The 19,273-nt window shown below is 45.4% G+C and overlaps 1 protein-coding gene across 1 annotated transcript; it reads left to right on the forward strand.

The window, feature by feature from the left end:
* Positions 1–5,306: 5,306 nt before the first annotated feature.
* LOC139581225 (neuronal acetylcholine receptor subunit non-alpha-3-like) lies at positions 5,307–17,376 on the forward strand. Its single transcript, XM_071410751.1, has 6 exons — positions 5,307–5,638; positions 7,027–7,172; positions 14,302–14,346; positions 14,453–14,562; positions 15,007–15,913; positions 16,038–17,376. The coding sequence occupies exons 1-6, from the start codon at positions 5,560–5,562 to the stop codon at positions 16,194–16,196; spliced, it is 1,446 nt and encodes a 481-aa protein (XP_071266852.1). The 5' UTR covers positions 5,307–5,559; the 3' UTR covers positions 16,197–17,376.
* The last annotated feature ends 1,897 nt before the right edge of the window (positions 17,377–19,273 follow it).

Raw genomic sequence — 19,273 nt, forward strand, 5'->3', positions numbered from 1 at the left:
ATCAGGATAATTTCATTGTGATAATTAGCCTCATATTTCCTGACTACTTCCACGGAACAAAGAGCGGAGAGGAATAGAAATACAAAAGAGAGAAAGTGCACTTCCTGCCTGGTTTCCCACAGTACCTCTCTCTCTCTCATGTGACTAATTTTATGCATACTGCTATTCTTAACAGTAAATCTGTCTGTCAGCTTTAAATGTGTGGTTGCTCTAGACAAGAGTAAATGCCATAATTCATTATCAGATGCTTTCTGTTGGCAGCTGAACTCTTTCCTTCAATGGTTTAACCTCCTCGTACATAAAAAGCACAACACACACACACACACACACACATTTCCATCATTGTGATCTGCGAGGAGTTAATTTGTGTGTTTTTCATGTGGTTCTTTTCTCTGGGAGATGAATCGGTATATTTCTCTCTCTCGCTGTCTCTCTATCTGTCTCACTCTGTCCCTATCTCTATCTCTCTGTGTGTATCTCTCTGTCTTTATCTCTCTCTCTCAATTAAATTAAATTAAATTCAAGGGGCTTTATTGGCATGGGAAACATATGTTTACATTGCCAAAGCAAGTGAAATAGATAATAAACAAAAGTGAAATAAACAATAAAAAATGAACAGTAAACATTACACTCACAAAAGTTCCAAAAGAATAAAGACATTTCATGTCAAATCAAATTTGACATGCACCGAATACGAATGGTGTAGACCTTACCGTGAAATGCTTACTTACAAGCCCTTAACCAGCAATGCAGTTCAAGAAATAGAGTTAAGAAAATATTTACTAAATAAACCAAGGTAAATAATTAAATTAAATGGGGAGGGGGTTCAATGTAAATAGTCCGGGTGGCCATTTTATTAATTGTTCAGCAGTCTTATGGCTCGGGGGTATAAGCTGTTAAGGAGCCTTTGGTCCCCAACTTGGCGCTCCGGTACCACTTGCCGTGCGGCAGCAGAGAGGACAGTCTATGACTTGGGTGACTGGAGTCTTTGCCAATCTTTAGGTCCTTCCTCTGACATTGCCTAGTATATAGGTCCTGGATGGCAGGAAGCTTGGCCCCAGTGATGTACTGGGCCGTACGCACTACCCTCTGTAGCGCCATACGGTCAGATGCCGAGCAGTTGCCATACCAGGCGGTGATGCAACCGGTCAGGATGTTGAGGATCAGGGTGGCAGATGTGTTGTTGCCTACCCTCACCACCTTACCACCTTACCACCTGGGGGCGGCCTGTCAGGAAATCCAGGATCCAGTTGCAGAGGGAGGTGTTTTGTCCCAGGGTCCTTAGCTTAGGGATGAGCTTTGTGGGTACTATAGTGTTGTACGCTGAGCTGTAGTCAATGATCATCATTCTCACATCCCTTTTGTCCAGGTGGGAAAGGGCAGTGTGGAGTGCCATATTATGTCTATATACAGTGTTGTAACGATGTGCAAATAGTTAAAGTAAAAAAGGGAAAATAAATAAACATAAATATGGGTTGTATTTACAATGGTTTTTGTTCTTCACTGGTTGCCCTTTTCTTGTGGCAAAAGGTCACAAATACTGCTACTGTGATGGCACACTGTGGTATTTCATCCAAAAGATATGGAAGTTTATTAAAATTGGATTTGTTTTCAAATTCTTTGTGGGTCTGTGTAATCTGAGGGAAATATGTGCCTCTAATATGGTCATACATTTGGCAGGAGGTTAGGAAGTGCAGCTCAGTTTCCACCTCATTTTGTGGGCAGTGTGCACATAGCCTGTCTTCTCTTGAGAGCCAGGTCTGCCCTACGGCGACCTTTCTCGATAGCAAGGCTATGCTCACTAAGTCTGTACATAGTCAAAGTTTTCCTTCATTTTGGGTCAGTCACAGTGGTCAGGTATTCTGCCACTGTGTACTCTCTTGTTAAGGCCCAAATAGCATTCTAGTTTGCTCTGTTTTTTTGTTGTCAATTCTTTCCAACGTGTCAAGTAATTATCTTTTTGTTTTCTCATGATTTGGTTAGGTCTCATTGCTCTCTCTGTGTGTATCTCTCTGTCTCCCCGTCTGTCTCTCTCTCTCTGAGGAGGTTGGCACTTCGCCGTGCCCCTCGGGGTACCACCAGTAGGAGCTGCGGTTGGCGCTGCGTCCGGGCGCTCTTGATCTACTGCACACCCAATTATGCCACGCTCACCCCGACGCTGTGCCCAGTTCTCTCACAAGTGCATGCACACACACACACGCCCCAGCTCTCCCACCTGGTGGTCACTCTGTGCCTCTACTGGTTGTTCTCTCGCACTGTGAAACACCTTGTACTGACATTCAGTCATGGTGATGTGCTGCTCACACTCACACTCACTGGCCACGGCACATAAAGTGACTAGACAACAGGACAGATAATAAACAGTAGTAGCAGCGTATGTGATGAGTCAAAAGAGATTAGTGCAAAAAGGGTCAATGCAGATAGTCCGGGTAGCTACTTGGATAACTATTTAACTTACTATTTAGCAGTCTTGTGACTTGGGGGTAGAAGCTGTTCAGGGTCCTGTTGGTTCCATACTTGGTGCATTGGTACCACTTGCCATGCAGTAGCAGAGAGAACAGTCTATTACTTGGGTGGCTTTGACAATTTTTAGGGCCTTCCTGTACTGGGCCGTACACAATACTCTTTGTAGCGCCTTGTGGTCGGATGCCAAACAGTTGCTATACCAAGCGGGGATGCAGCCAGTCAATATGCTCTCAATGATGCAGCTGTAGAACCTTTTGAAGATCTGAGGGCCCATGCCAAATCTTTTCAGCCTCCTGAGGGGAAGAGGCATTGTCGTGCCCTCTTCACGACTGTGTTGATGTGTGTGGACCATGATAGATCCTTAGTGATGTGGACACAGAGGAACTTGAAGCTCTCGACCTGTTCCAGAACAGCTCCATCGATCGGCCCTCCGTTTCCTGTAGTCCACGATCAGCTCCATTGTCTTGCTGACGTTCAGGTAGAGGTTGTTGTCCTGGCACCACAATGCCAGGTCTCTGACCTCCTCCCTATAGGCTGTCTCATCGTTGTCGGTGATCAGGCCTACCACTGTTGTGTCGTCTACAAACTTAATGATGGTGTTGGAGTCGTGCGTGGCCATGCAGTCGTGGGTGAACAGGGAGTAGAGGAGGGGACTAAGCACGCACCCCTGAAGGGCCCCCGTGTTGAGGGTCAGTGTGGTGGATGGGTTGCTGCCTACCCTTACCACCTGGGGATGGCCCGTCAGGAAGTCCAGGATCCAGTTGCAGAAGGAGGTGTTTAATCCCAGGGTCCTTAGCTTAGTGATGAGCTTAGAGGGCATAATGGTGTTGAACGCTGAGCTGTAGTCAACGAATAGCATTCTCACATAGGTGTTCCTTTTGTCCAGGTGGGAAAGGGCAGTGTGGAGTACAATAGAGATTGCATCATCTGTGGATCTGTTGGGACGGTTTGTGAATTGAAGTGGGTACAGGTTTCTGGGAAGATGGTGTTTATGTGAGCCATGACCAGTCTTTCAAAGCATTTCATGGCTACAGATGTGAGTGTTACAGGGCGATATTCATTTAGACAGGTTACCTTGGCATTCTTGGGCTGAGATGGCGAGAGAAAGAGAGAGAAAAGGAAATAAAATAGAATAGGCTGTACTCAGCCATGAGAGAGAGAGAAAACACACTGATTAATCTCCCAGAGAGAGAGAGTGAGAGAAAAAGAGAGAGAGAGAGAGAGAGAGAGAGAGAGAGAGAGAGAGAGAGAGAGAGAGAGAGAGAGAGAGAGAGAGAGAGAGAGAGACAGAGAGAGAGAGAAAACACACTGATTAATCTCCCAGAGAGAGAGAGAGAGAGAGAGAGAGAGAGAGAGAGAGAGAGAGAGAGAGAGAGAGAGAGAGAGAGAGAGGGGGGGGTGGAACCAAATGAGAGGCAGCAAGACAAAGAAAAACAGAGGAACTGGATAAGAGCCAGACAGACAAAGACAAGAGAATATTACTGGACAAAGCAAAGGATGTCGACACAGTCCAGTTAGAGAGATAGACACACACATGCACACACATACTGTAGATGGCATACATAATTAGAGCACCCGTGGTATACGTTCTGATATACCATGGCTGTCAGCCAATTAGCATTCAGGGCTCAAACCACCCAGTTCCTAATATATGATATATTAGATTCCACAGCAGCAGGATAGGGTGTGGTGTAAGGTTAGAGCTCACGGGCTTGGTTCCTGACCCATGGAGGCTGCTGAACTGGCTGGGCTGCTGGAGCAGCAGTGTGTTTGGTTGGGCCACTTCAAGCAGGCCCTGTCAGGGGCTATCAGAGTCTGTGTGTGGTGACACATGATAGAGTCAGAACTCTGAGATGGTATCTGAGACTCTAACTCAGAACTCTGAGGCTGACTAACTGATAGAAAATGACAGGGTGAACATCAACATAGAAAAACAGTCTCAGAGAGAGAGAGAGAGAGAGAGAGCGATAGAGAGAGAGAGAGACAGAGATAGAGAGAGAGACAGAGAAAGAGAGAGATAGAGAGAAAGAGAGCGAGAGAGACAGACAGACAAACAGAGGGAGACAGAGAGAGAGACAGAGATATTTGAGAGAAAGAGAGCGAGTGAGAGAGAGAGGGGGGGAGAGAGAGAGAAAGAGATATTTGAGAGAGTGAGAGAGAAAGAGAGAGTGAGAAAGAGATAACGAACGAGAGAGAGAGTGAGTGAGTGAGTGAGTGAGTGAGTGAGTGTGTGAGAGAGAGTGATGTGCCCTCTCTAGTGATGTGCCATGTCAGCAATAGGTCAGAAGAAGATTTAGTTTAGTTTCATAAAGCACTGAGTCAGCCATCCTTCCCTCTTCCCCCCTTCTCATAGTAAAGGACTCCCTCTCTAAGTAGGCTATCAATAGAGGTAAGGGTCTAGCACCACTCACTTTTCTCTTTGAGGACAGGCTGATGCCAAACCTTTTATCGGCATCGCTTAGGATGAAGAACTGGTAAGACATTTTGTATCATATATTTTATGAACTGAAACTACCGGGAATCATCTGCTGACATCCATCCCGACTTCACTGCTTTAAGCGCGCCCTAGTGGACAGTCCGTGCCCTGCATGTGGACTTTCAACAGACATTAACCTCTTCGTCTTTCAAACTGCTGAGATATATTAGGCTACCAAGCCATCTCTCAGTGTCTAAGAAGATCATTACAACCACAGCTAAACTTTAAGAGTTTAGTCTACGTGCTACAGTTTCCCCCCGGGTGCGCATGCACGCACGGTAATCTGCCAGGTGCTGTGGATCCTTAGCTGTTCCTCTGATTGGTTTAGGATCCCGTTTAAACCCCATTCAAACTCCCGCTCTGCTCCCTCCTCTTTGTCACCGCGCCACACGCTGGAGAGATGTGCAGAACAGCCGTCGGTGCCAGTCCTCCACGCAACTGGATTTTTGTTCACCGGGAGCTCAGTGGAGGGCTCGTTATTAATATTAGATAGGGTTTCTTTTTCATTGTCAGCGTTGCTAACAGAGTTATGAGACTAGTTCATTGCTACGGGGGCTCTCGATTCGTTGTATTTCTTTAATGCATGATATTAGTTTATAGAAGCCTCTACAGAGCGGATGAGAATCATCATGAATTGGCGGGTATCTCTGCTTGTCCTTTCGGCGATGTGTGCGCTTTGTCTCGGCACCATCCCCGGTAAGTACAGGAACTGGAACAACTGCATGTCTTGTATGATAAGTAGGGTGAGTTCTAAACGTTTTGGGCTTGCGAGGGATAGCCTATATGGAACTGAAAAGTGCACTAGGTTAGGATGGAAATAAAGGTTCCTCTATCCAAGTCACGGGAGGAAAAGCATAACACATCTGGCCTTACATCCAAGTTACGATATGACTTTCCTCAAGATTCCAATTAGTCATATTCCATCTGACAAACTGGAAGCATTACCTGCGCGCCTGTTTCTCCAAGCAACCAGGATCAATCTCCGGAGGACGCTCGCGCCGGTCTGGTTCAGTTTCTGCTGACAGACAGAACCGGTCGACGGAAGCAGTGACAGACACGGTGTCAGGTGACAGTGTCTGTCTCCCCTTCTGTTCTCTTTCTGAAACTAACGGTCATAATATCTGGTGAATTATTGAAGGGCAATTTCCATTTGTCAGTAACACCCCAAGGCTTTTCGTAAACGATTGGTATATATGTGTGAAGGTTATGTTGAAGATGGCAATATCTAAGTAGAGGGTTGCATTTTATTTCTAATGTAATACAGTTTTGATTCCTGGAAGGAAATGATGTTAAGGCTGACAGAATGGGAGCCAGAGGGTAAATCCACTGTAGCTGCAGGTTATTGGTCACATGCACACATACACACCCACACATTTTAAACATTTTATTTTAATCCACCAATCATATTTTACAAAAAAAGGATCCAACCGTTTCAAAGGTCCCTGTATGCATGGCCCTCAAGGGTACAGCGAGCACCTCCCTCTCCAAACAGCTAGGCTGCCCACGACAGCTGAAACAGAGCGGAACCTAGCCAATTGCTTTGCCCTAGTTTTTGTCAGGCCCTGCAATCTGGAGGCCACGGTCAAGCCTGTGGCCGAGACTGCCGAAATATCAGCGCCACCAGCTTGCACCTACACCGAGGCTGTCCAAGCGTGCAAAGCATACAGAAAGCGAGGGAGGGATAAACAGAGACCGTAAAAAACACATCTTTCCAGCTACACACTTCTCTCCTGGAGGAGTTTCAGAGGAGTTTGAAGTCCTTTGAGAGTCACTCACAGGCTGCCGTGTAGCAGTGTCTGTGTCCCTCTAGCCTTCTGTCTGGCTCTCTGCTCCACCCCCTCCACTCCAACTCCTGTGTCATTGTTCAGCTGTTTGTTCATACTCCAATTCGGTGTACTCAACCCCTTCTCATGCAGGCCCAGTTAACACCATCTACACGCTAAACTAAAATTAGACAACTTCTGTCTGTGATGCTTAAACATTTTATATTAGAAGTAATTGTTTAATTGACATTGAGCTTTCTCTCTCTTCTCTCAGCCCATTTAAACTCTCTCTCTTTCCCTCCCTTCCTCTCCCATCCCCAGGTGAGTATGGCTCTCTGGCTGAGATGGAGGATCTCCTGTTAAGGAACCTGTTCCAGGGGTACCAGCGCTGGGTCCGGCCCATCCAGCACGCCAACGACACGGTCACAGTACGCTTCGGACTCAAGATCTCACAGCTGGTGGACGTGGTGAGGATACCGTATGCATGCACAGGCACAAACGCACACATGCTAAACACACACACACACAGTGGCGAAAGACCTTGCCATGTAAACAAACAGTAAAAGACATGGGCGTTTCAAAATATCTTGTCTGAATGGCTTGAGCCATGTAGTTCTTGTAATTCTGACTCTGTCCATGTTGCTCAAACAAGTAATGCTGAAAGAAAGGAATCCTATAAACCACAGTGGAACAACTCCACTCCTGAGCTGACCAAGGTCCTGAAATAAAGCTGGTGGCCTCAGTGGAACTTCTATCTAGCTTTTTCTCTCCTTTTATGGAACTCTCAGAACACGCTCTTTTCCAACAGAGCTTTACTTTCAGGGCCTGCTTTGATAAGGTGAGGTGGTTTAGCTGTTCTGTCAGAGAACACAAGCAGCCAATAGAACAGTCCCATTCATGCTCTTCAATATGTACCTTGCCTAAACAAACAGCGGGATACATATTCCCTGTTCTCTCTCTTTCTGAGGGGAGATGCCTGTGGCATGTATGTGATTGTTTCAACTCAAAAAGCGTGGCTCTAAATACTAACTGATATCATACCAAAGAGAGAGAATGAGAATGAGAATGAAAGAATATAGGAAAAGCGATGGGGGGAGGGGTGGAGGAAAGAGAGCTGAAGAACAGGAAAAGGGGGATAGGAAGAGATAGAACCTGGAAGATAGAAGTGAATCACAGGAGAAAGCGATAGATGGAGAGAGAAGTGCTCTGCCTCAGGCTGATAAGTGGTGCCAGTGTTGCTAGCCGTCTGTCCTGTATTAGGTTACAGTTCACCTCTGGACTATGTAAACAAAAATCTTCCCTGTCATGTTGTCTTGCACCAAATGATCCTAAAGGAAACTTTGGAATGGAAAGAGATTTTCATGTGAATATTCTATGTCGCCAATTGGATGGAAACATATAGCGTTAGAGGCCCTAAAGACTCTAAATACGCTAGTCCAGTGTCACTTTGATTATGGTTCACTAGCAGACCCAAACATCTAAAGAAAAAGCCAACCTTGTAAGAATTGAACTTAAACTCCCCCCTCATACTCATCTGGAGGTTGGGGTTTATTTTTGTCTCAGGAACTTATTTCCATTGTGGTCCCTATGTTTTCCGTAAGTACATACAGTTGAAGTCGTAAGTTTACATACACTTAGGTTGGAGTCATTAAAACTCGTTTTTCAACAACTCCACAAATTTCTTGTTAACAAACTATAGTTTTGGGAAGTCGGTTAGGACATCTCCTTTGTGCATGACAAAAGTAATTTTTCCAACAATTGTTTACAGACTGATTATTTCACTTATAATTCACTGTATCACAATTCCAGTGGGTCAGAAGTTTACATACACTAAGTTGACTGTGCCTTTAAACAACTTGGAAAATTCCTGAAAATTACGTCATGGCTTTAGAGGCTTCTGATAGGCTAATTGACATCATTTGAGTCAATTGGAGGTGTACCTGTGGATGTATTTCAGGGCCTACCTTCAAACTCAGTGCCTCTTTGCATAACATCATGGAAAAATCTAAAGAAATCAGCCAAGACCTCAGAAAAAAATAATTGAAAATAATAACACGTTCTGTCTCCTAGAAATGAATGTACTTTGGTGCGAAAAGTGCAAATCAATCCCAAAACAACAGCAAAGGACCTTGTGAAGATGCTGGAGGAAACGGGTACAAAAGTATTTATATCCACAGTAAAACGAGTCCTATATCAACATAACCTGAAAGGGCGCTCGGCAAGGAAGAAGCCACTGCTCCAAAACCACCATAAAGCCAGACTACGGTTTGCATTTCTCCAAAAAGATTGTACTTTTTGGAGAAATGTCCTCTGGTCTGATGAAACAAAAATAGAACTGTTTGGCCATAATGACCATCGTTATGTTTGGAGGAAAAAGGGGGAGGCTTGCAAATGAAGAACACCATGCCAACCGTGAAGCACGGGGGTGGCAGCATGTTTTGGGGGTGCTTTGCTGCAGGAGGGACTGTTGCACTTCACAAAATAGATGGCATCATGAGGTGGGGAAATTATGTGGATATATTGAAGCAACATCTCAAGACATCAGTCAGGAAGGTAAAGCTTGGTCACAAATGGGTCTTCCAAATGGACAATGACCCCAAACATACTTCCAAAGTTGTGGCAAAATGACTTAAGAACAACAAAGTGAAGGTATTGGTGTGGCCATCGCAAAGCCCTGACCTCAATCCTATAGAACATTTTGTTGGCAGAACTGAAAAAGCGTGTGCGAGCAAGGAGGCCTACAAACCTGACTCAGTTACACCAGCTCTGTCAGGAGGAATGGGCCAAAATTCACCCAACTTATTGTGGGAAGCTTGTGGAAGGTTACCCAAAACATTTGACCCAAGTTAAACAATTTTAAAGGCAATGCTACCAAATACTAATTGAGTGTATTGTAAACTTCTGACCCACTGGGAATGTGATGAACGAAATAAAAGCTGGTATAAATAATTCTCTACTATTATTCTGACATTTCACATACTTAAAATAAAGTGGTGATCCTAACTGACCTAAGACATGGAATTTTTACTAGGATTAAATGTCAGGAATTGTGAAACTGATTATAAATGTATTTGGCTAAGGTGTATGTGAACTTCCGACTTCAACTGTGTGTATGTATGTGTATATATATTGTTTGCAAACTGATATGTGACACATACACTGCTCAAAAAAATAAAGGGAACACTTAAACAACACAATGTAACTCCAAGTCAATTACACTTCTATGAAATCAAACTGTCCACTTAGGAAGCAACACTGATTGACAATAAATTTCACATGCTGTTGTGCAAATGGAATAGACAAAAGGTGGAAATTATAGGCAATTAGCAAGACACCCCCAAAAAAGGAGTGATTCTGCAGGTGGTGACCACAGACCACTTCTCAGTTCCTATGCTTCCTGGCTGATGTTTTGGTCACTTTTGAATGCTGGCGGTGCTCTCACTCCAGTGGTAGCATGAGACGGAGTCTACAACCCACACAAGTGGCTCAGGTAGTGCAGTTCATCCAGGATGGCACATCAATGCGAGCTGTGGCAAAAAGGTTTGCTGTGTCTGTCAGCGTAGTGTCCAGAGCATGGAGGCGCTACCAGGAGACAGGCCAGTACATCAGGAGACGTGGAGGAGGCCGTAGGAGGGCAACAACCCAGCAGCAGGACCGCTACCTCCGCCTTTGTGCAAGGAGGTGCACTGCCAGAGCCCTGCAAAATGACCTCCAGCAGGCCACAAATGTGCATGTGTCAGCATATGGTCTCACAAGGGGTCTGAGGATCTCATCTCGGTACCTAATGGCAGTCAGGCTACCTCTGGCGAGCACATGGAGGGCTGTGCGGCCCCACAAAGAAATGCCACCCCACACCATGACTGACCCACCGCCAAACCGGTCATGCTGGAGGATGTTGCAGGCAGCAGAACGTTCTCCACGGCGTCTCCAGACTCTGTCACGTCTGTCACATGTGCTCATGTGCTCAGTGTGAACCTGCTTTCATCTGTGAAGAGCACAGGGCGCCAGTGGCGAATTTGCCAATCTTGGTGTTCTCTGGCAAATGCCAAACGTCCTGCACGGTGCTGGGCTGTAAGCACAACCCCCACCTGTGGACGTCGGGCCCTCATACCACCCTCATGGAGTCTGTTTCTGACCGTTTGAGCAGACACATGCACATTTGTGGCCTGCTGGAGGTCATTTTGCAGGGCTCTGGCAGTGCACCTCCTTGCACAAAGGCGGAGGTAGCGGTCCTGCTGCTGGGTTGTTGCCCTCCTACGGCCTCCTCCACGTCTCCTGATGTACTGGCCTGTCTCCTGGTAGCGCCTCCATGCTCTGGACACTACGCTGACAGACACAGCAAACCTTTTTGCCACAGCTCGCATTGATGTGCCATCCTGGATGAACTGCACTACCTGAGCCACTTGTGTGGGTTGTAGACTCCGTCTCATGCTACCACTAGAGTGAGCACCGCCAGCATTCAAAAGTGACCAAAACATCAGCCAGGAAGCATAGGAACTGAGAAGTTGCCTGTGGTCACCACCTGCAGAATCACTCCTTTTTTGGGGGTGTCTTGCTAATTGCCTATAATTTCCACCTTTTGTCTATTCCATTTGCACAACAGCATGTGAAATTTATTGTCAATCAGTGTTGCTTCCTAAGTGGACAGTTTGATTTCACAGAAGTGTGATTGACTTGGAGTTACATTGTGTTGTTTAAGTGTTCCCTTTATTTTTTTGAGCAGTGTATTAATGACAAAATAACAGGCAACAACAAAAAATGTGGGGCTCAAACAGGTGGCGCTCTGCCCCTCCTGCCCTGAACAACGGGTCGCCACTGCCCGCAATGGGGTCAGAGGCAGAGAATCCCAGTGGAGAGAGGGGAGCCGGCCAGGAAGAGACAGCAAGCAGCACTGCCTTGCTGTTCACCTTCGCACCCCTGGACCAGACTACACTCAATCATTGAACCTACTGAAGAGATGAGTCTTCAGTAAAGACTTAAAGGTCGATACCGAGTCTGCGTCTCTCACATGTATAGGCAGACCACTCCATAAAAATATATCTATAGGATAAAGCCCAACATTTTGTGGACCGTAGCGTACGACAGGACCAAATCAGAGAGAGAGAGGTAGGAGCAAGTCAATGTAATGCTTTGCAGGTTAGCAGTAAAATCCTTAATCAGCCCTAGTCTTAACAGGAAGCCAGTGTAGAGAGGCTAGCACTGGAGTAATATGATAAACATTTTGGAATCTATTCAACATTCAAGCAGCCGTATTTAGCACTAACTGAAATTGATTTAGTGCTTTATCCGGGCAGCCGGAGAGCAAAGCATTGTAGCATTCTAATCTAGACGTGACAAAAGCATGGATGAGCTTTTCTGCATCATTTTTGGACAAAACGTTTCAGATTTTTGCAATGTTACGAAGATGGACGAAAGCTGCCTTTTGACATATTCTTGATCTGTTTGTCAAAAGCGAGGTCAGGGTCCAGAGAAACACCGAGGTCTTTCACAGTTTAATTTGAGACGACTGTACAACCATTAACATGAATTTTCAGATCAACCAGATCTCTTTGTTTCTTGGGACCTAGACCTAGCATCTGTTTTGTATGAGTTTAAAAGTAAACCATTTTTCGCCGTTCACTTCCTTCATGTCTGAAACACAGGCTTCCAGGGTAAGTAATTTTGGGGCTTCACCATTTTTCATCAAAATGTACATGTGTGTGTCATTCACAAAGCAGTGAAAGTTGACATTGTGTTTCCGAATGACATCAAGAGGTAGAGTATATAGTGAAACCAATAGTGGAAACTTGAAGAACACCGAAACTTACATCCACAGAGACGAACTGATATCTTTCCGACAGATAAGATCTAAACCACGCAATAATTTGTCCGTGTCAACCAATTAGGGTTTCCAATCTCTCCAAAGAATGGTGATCGATGGTGTCAAAAACGGCCCTAAGGTCTAGGAGCACGAGGACAGATGCATTAAAAGGTCATTTACCCTCTTCATGAGTGCAGTTTCAGTTTTATCATGGGGTCTCAAACCAGAATGAAGCGGTTCGTGTACATTATTTGTCTTCAGGAAGGCAGTGAGTTGCTGCGCAACAGCTTTTTCAAAATGGAATGGGTGATTTGATATAGGCTAATAGTTAAAAATAAAAAAGAACGTACAAACTGATATGTGACATGTATTAATGCCAAAATAACAGGCAACGACAAAAACATTTGCAAAAAAATGTGGGGCTCAAAACAGGTGGGGCTCTGCCCTGCCCCTCCTGCCCTGCGCTGCCCCTCCTGCCCCTCCTGCCCTGAACGACAGGTCGCCACTGCCCGTAAGCTGCGCAACAGCTTTTTTCCCCAAAAAATCTGCGAAGTGGATGATTTGTTGTAGGCCAATCATTTTTTTTACTTTTTTTTTCCAGGTCAAGGTTTGTCTTTTTCAAGAGAGGCTTTAATGCTGCCACTTTTAGTGAGTTTGGTACACATCTGGAGTGTAGGGAGCCATTTATTATGTTCAACATAGGAGGGCCAAGCACAGGAAGTAGCTCTTTCAGTAGTTTAGTTGGAATAGGGTCCAGTATGCAGCTGACTATTTTTGTGAATGTATCAAGAGAGATAGGATTACAAAACTTGTGTCTCATTGATCCTAGGTCCTGGCAGTTCTGTGCAGATTCAGAACAACTGAGTTGTGGAGAAATACTCAGATTCAAAGAGGAGTCTGTAATTTTGCTTTCTAATGATCATAATCTTTTCATCTAAGAATTTCATGAATTTATCACTGCTGAAGTAAAAGCCATCCTCTCTTGGGGAATGCTGCTTTTTAGTTAGCTTTGGGACAGTGTCAAAAATAAATGTTGGATTGTTCTTATTCTCCTCATTAGGTTGGAAAAATAGGCTGATCGAGCAGCAGTGAGGGCTCTTCGATATTGCACGGTACTGTCGTTCCAAGTTAGTCAAGACTTCCAGTTTGGTGGAGAGGTTATGGACATAGTCAGTGTCCAGATTTCAGTTCCCATCTGAACAGTAGGCTACAGTTCCCTTGACGTGCCATAGGCCTACAGTATGTGAAGTCCCCATCTTGTGACTGTGGAATTGTGTATAGCGCCTCACAATCGTCACACAACATAAACACTGCTATCCTCCTCTTTTACCACTTCACCAGATCTTTCTAAAACATGACTTTTCAGGCCCTTTATTTTCAACTCTCCATTACGCAGATTTTTTTCTTAATGATTTCAACTCTGACATTGTCCTTTTTGCCTCTGTGGATCGATGTCAACTTTTTATGCCCGTTTCCAAAAGCATTTGGCGTGTTGGCTATTTGGCGCCCGTACGGTTTGGCCCTAAAGCTTAGGCTTATGCACTAATACCAGACAGACTAAAATAATAAAGGCAAAACCTTCATGTAGCCTATAGATATAAATTGCACAAGAGTGATACATTTATAAATGGTTTAAGGCATAATCATGACATAATGTAAAAAGGAAATGGAACAGACAGCAAAATTTGATTCCATTTAAATGCCATACGATACACATTTCTAACCTGGATGTCTCCTCTCCTCTGCTCCACTCTACATGACCTCTCTTTCTCTCTCGCTCTCTCACATACACACAGGATGAGAAGAACCAGCTGATGACCACTAATGTGTGGCTGTGGCAGGTGAGGAGGAGAAGGGGGGTAACTGTAGCTTGTAAAAGAGGCATAGAAACTGTGTGGTCTACAGAAGAGGATAGATGGATAACAATCTGTGTTTTTCCCTCAACAGGAGTGGATAGATTATAAACTGCGATGGAACCCTGAGGACTATGGTGGGATCACATCGATCAGAGTTCCATCTGAGACTATCTGGCTGCCCGACATTGTGCTCTATGAGAAGTAAGCTCAATGATAATGTCACATGTCATGAAGGGTTCCATTTAGCATAATGTCTTCAGACAATACAGTGTAGCCTCCACCTATTTTTCACACTAATAGCCCACATTGATACTCTATATCCTTTTTGTTTGTTTGATGTATTCCTAAAATATATGTTTTAGACACACCCTAGAAAGCCAGTATGAGGGTTAACTCTCGGGCTACAATGAAAGGCGGCCAGTGTGTAGGGGAGTTCAAAAAACACTCGTACTCAAAACCATGACGAATAATAACCCAAGGAGGCCGAGATGCAAAAATCATAGAAATAAATGAATCCATGCTCAACAGAATACAAAAAGTGGAAGTGCAAGGTGCTAGTAAAATACGTTTCGGACTTATACACACTCTAACCATAATATTAAACCTAACCCTAATCTTACCCCCTGCCCTCCTCTCCTCTCCCAGTGCTGACGGGCGGTTCGAGGGCTCCCTGATGACCAAAGCTATCGTTAAGTCCAACGGTAGAATCACGTGGACCCCTCCGGCCAGCTACAAGTCAGCCTGCACTATGGACGTCACCTTCTTCCCCTTCGACAGACAAAACTGCTCCATGAAGTTTGGCTCCTGGACCTACGATGGTAACATGGTGGACATGATCCTGTTAGATGACTATGTAGACAGGAAGGACTTCTTCGACAACGGCGAGTGGGAGATCCTGAACGCCACGGGGGCCAGAGGAAACCGGCGGGACGGGATGTATTCCTTCCCCTTTATAACGTACTCGTTCATTCTGAAACGTCTCCCGCTGTTCTATACACTCTTTCTTATTATTCCGTGTCTCGGTCTGTCGTTCCTGACCGTGCTGGTGTTCTATCTTCCGTCGGATGAAGGGGAGAAGCTCTCTCTCTCCACCTCCGTCCTTGTGTCTCTCACTGTGTTCCTCCTGGTCATAGAAGAGATCATCCCATCTTCGTCCAAGGTCATCCCTCTCATCGGGGAGTACCTCCTCTTCATCATGATCTTCGTCACCCTCTCCATCATCGTCACGGTGTTTGTCATCAACGTGCACCACCGGTCCTCAGCCACCTACCACCCCATGTCACCCTGGGTTCGTTCCCTCTTCCTTCAGAGGCTACCTCGGATGCTGTGCATGCGGGGCCACACTGACCAGTACCACTACCCAGAGCTGGCGCCGGAGAGCCCTGAGCTGAATCCCCAGTCTGGGGGTCAGAGGAGCAGCGGGGCCCATGGACAGAGTCCTCTGGAGGGGAAGGAAGATGAGAGTCAAGCCTGGGTCACCATGCTGGAGAGAGCTACGTACTCCGTGCGTTACATCAGCTGCCATATACGCAAGGAACACTTTATCAGAGAGGTGGGTCACCATGCTATATGTTTCAATCAACATGATATGTAGTGTAATGCCATGTGTATAATGTTATACTAAGATGCTGAGTTTGTTCCCATTTTCCTGTTCTTCCTGTTCTCCCCATTTTCAGGTGGTCCTGGACTGGAAGTTTGTGGCTCAGGTTCTGGACAGGATCTTCCTGTGGGCCTTCCTCACTGTGTCTGTCCTGGGGACCATCCTAATCTTCACCCCTGCCCTGCAGATATTCCTTAGTACCCCTCCCCAGTCGGGACCCAGCAACCCCCATTAAGTCATCACCCCCTCAGTCCAGACCTAGCATCCCCCTCTAACTCAGCACCCAGTCCAGGCCCTCTACCCCTTCTGAATTCCACAAACTGAGGCCTGGACACCCTGCCAACAATTCAACCCTGACCCCCGGTCTGGATCTATAGCCCCCTCTATCTCCAGTTTCTCCTGAGCTTTTCAGCCAACTGGCTATAGTCAGCACAGCCAACTGTTGAGCTATGCCCTGCCTTCCCGTGCCACACCTTGAGTCAGAATTAGCACATCACCATGCTAGAGCAGTTCTGCTATAGATCCTTTACCCGTGTTTACATATTACATTGTCTTTATGACAGAGTTGACTCAATGTACAGAAGATGAATGACAAAGATAATTAGAAAGGTGTTCAAAATTTGTATCAAAGCCAGATAGTATGCACAGTGATGTAGCATTCTAAAGCACAAACATTGACTGAAATAATTTGAATTAGTGTAAAATGTACAATATGTTCTCTGTAGTTACTGTAGGTACCAACAGCATACTTAGTTCTTCTCATTATACTCCTCAAAACCGTTATCGTCAGACCCAACTATTGTGATCTTAGTTAGTGTAACTTAGTTTGTCTGTGACTGGAATGGTAGCGGCATCCAGATTGGACAATCAGTGTTTTATTTGTGGTGATTCGGGGCGGCAGGTAGACTAGTGGTTAGAGCGAATCCCCGAGCTGGCAGTTAACCCACTGTTCCTAGGCCGTCATTAAAATAGGAATTTGTTCATAACTGACTTGCCTAATTAAATACAAATAAATTATGGAGGGTCCTCAGTAGCTAGGAATTGTTTGAGTTCTGTTTTTTTTTCTGGGTGTTGTGACCTTTGACTTCTATTTCACACTTGTTTGGGCACTCCATCAACTAGTTAATTTAAATAAATTATTATTCAGGTACAATGACTATAGTCCTCCAAAAATTCCCCCGTCGATGTCCAGCCACGTTTGTGATTACTGGAGTATGATGGGTAACACAGTGAATCAGACTCTACAAACCATCGTTTTGATGATCTGATGTACATCAAATCATAATTTAAAAAAATTGAAGTTTGTATTTTGTCATGTAGTTTTGAATGTCTATATCTCTTCATTTGGATTCGCTTGGAACTCTGTTTGGAACGCAGATTGATGCTGCTGTTACATAGTTAAATTGCGCAAGATAGTTGTGTGTGTAGTATTATTTTATTCCACTAGGTGGCAACCTTGGTAAGACTTGTCAGCTGTCTCTCTCCTACACGTCAGCAGTCTGTAGGCCTATTGGAGGTGATTATTTAGTCTATCAACCCTTTGGTCCTGATTCTTCACTATATGTAGATTTACATGTTATCTCTCACACACTGACACACATACACACTCTTGCATGTGTTCTCATGCACACAAACACACGTCGCCACACATGCAGACACGCACATGCACAGCCACCATATCGAAAAGTAGACACCTTGCCAGAGTGCATGCAAGACAAACACAATGACATAAAGGGGAAAAAATGAATTATGTAGGATGCTTTTTTTTAGGTACTGTATATGTCTTTGAGAAGCTGTACTGTACTCTCCTCAATTCAGCTAGTAAAGTGCATGGAACCGTTTCCTCCCAGGTCTAATGCTATACTGACATTGTATACAATATCACATTGAGCTCTTTGTTCTTCCCCTCCTTTCTTCCTCTCCTTCCTGTGTAACTCTTGACCTTTTCACTCTGACTCCTAAGTGTTTGCGAGAGGTCCAACCTTTCCCAGACACCTCATAACTCTGTTACCAATATGAAGATCTATGGTCTTCTTGGCCTGTTTATATCAGGGCAGTCATTGTGGATCAACATGGGCTTGTTTCAGAACGACTTGTGGGTGTATTTCATCAGTGTCTTCACTGGGGTAGCTCAAGCGTCTGTGTGAATGCTGATTTTGGATCAGTTTTGCCTTTTAGCTCACAAAGAATAAGACTACATGGACATGGGGGGTCTGACCCTAGATCAGCACTCCTACTGTGAGATGCGTGTTACATACCTGTGGACATGTGCTCTATCTGGGAACTGTCCCTGTGGAACCCGTAGTCCCAAACATCAAAGTCACAGAGCCTCAGACACAAACACCAAAACTCACCTGACCCAATTCCATCACATCCTTAGGTTATGAGGGATGTGTCCAGGCCCTGCTACAGCCAGGGCAGTCTTAATGTGTTATGAGGGATGTGTCCAGGCCCTGCTAAAGCCAGGGCAGTCTTAATGTGTTATGAGGGATGTGTCCAGGCCCTGCTACAGCCAGGGCAGTCTTAATGTGTTATGAGGGATGTGTCCAGGCCCTGCTAAAGCCAGGGCAGTCTTAATGTGTTATGAGGGATGTGTCCAGGCCCTGCTAAAGCCAGGGCAGTCTTAATGTGTTATGAGGGATGTTTCCAGGCCTTGCTAAAGCCAGGGCAGTCTTAATGTGTTATGAGGGATGTGTCCAGGCCCTGCTACAGCCAGGGCAGTCTTAATGTGTTATGAGGGATGTTTCCAGGCCCTGCTACAGCCAGGGCAGTCTTAATGTGTTATGAGGGATGTGTCCAGGCCTTGCTAAAGCCAGGGCAGTCTTAATGTGTTATGAGGGATGTGTCCAGGCCCTGCTAAAGCCAGGGCAGTCTTAATGTGTTATGAGGGATGTTTCCAGGCCCTGCTACAGCCAGGGCAGTCTTAATGTGTTATGAGGGATGTGTCCAGGCCCTGCTAAAGCCAGGGCAGTCTTAATGTGTTATGAGGGATGTGTCCAGGCCCTGCTAAAGCCAGGGCAGTCTTAATGTGTTATGAGGGATGTGTCCAGGCCCTGCTAAAGCCAAGGCAGTCTTAATGTGTTATGAGGGATGTTTCCAGGCCCTGCTAAAGCCAGGGCAGTCTTAATGTGTTATGAGGGATGTGTCCAGGCCCTGCTAAAGCCAGGGCAGTCTTAATGTGTTATGAGGGATGTGTCCAGGCCCTGCTAAAGCCAGGGCAGTCTTAATGTGTTATGAGGGATGTGTCCAGGCCCTGCTAAAGCCAGGGCAGTCTTAATGTGTTATGAGGGATGTGTCCAGGCCCTGCTAAAG

This window comes from Salvelinus alpinus, chromosome 7 (assembly GCF_045679555.1).
Source record: "Salvelinus alpinus chromosome 7, SLU_Salpinus.1, whole genome shotgun sequence".
Taxonomy (NCBI): Eukaryota; Metazoa; Chordata; class Actinopteri; order Salmoniformes; family Salmonidae; genus Salvelinus; species Salvelinus alpinus.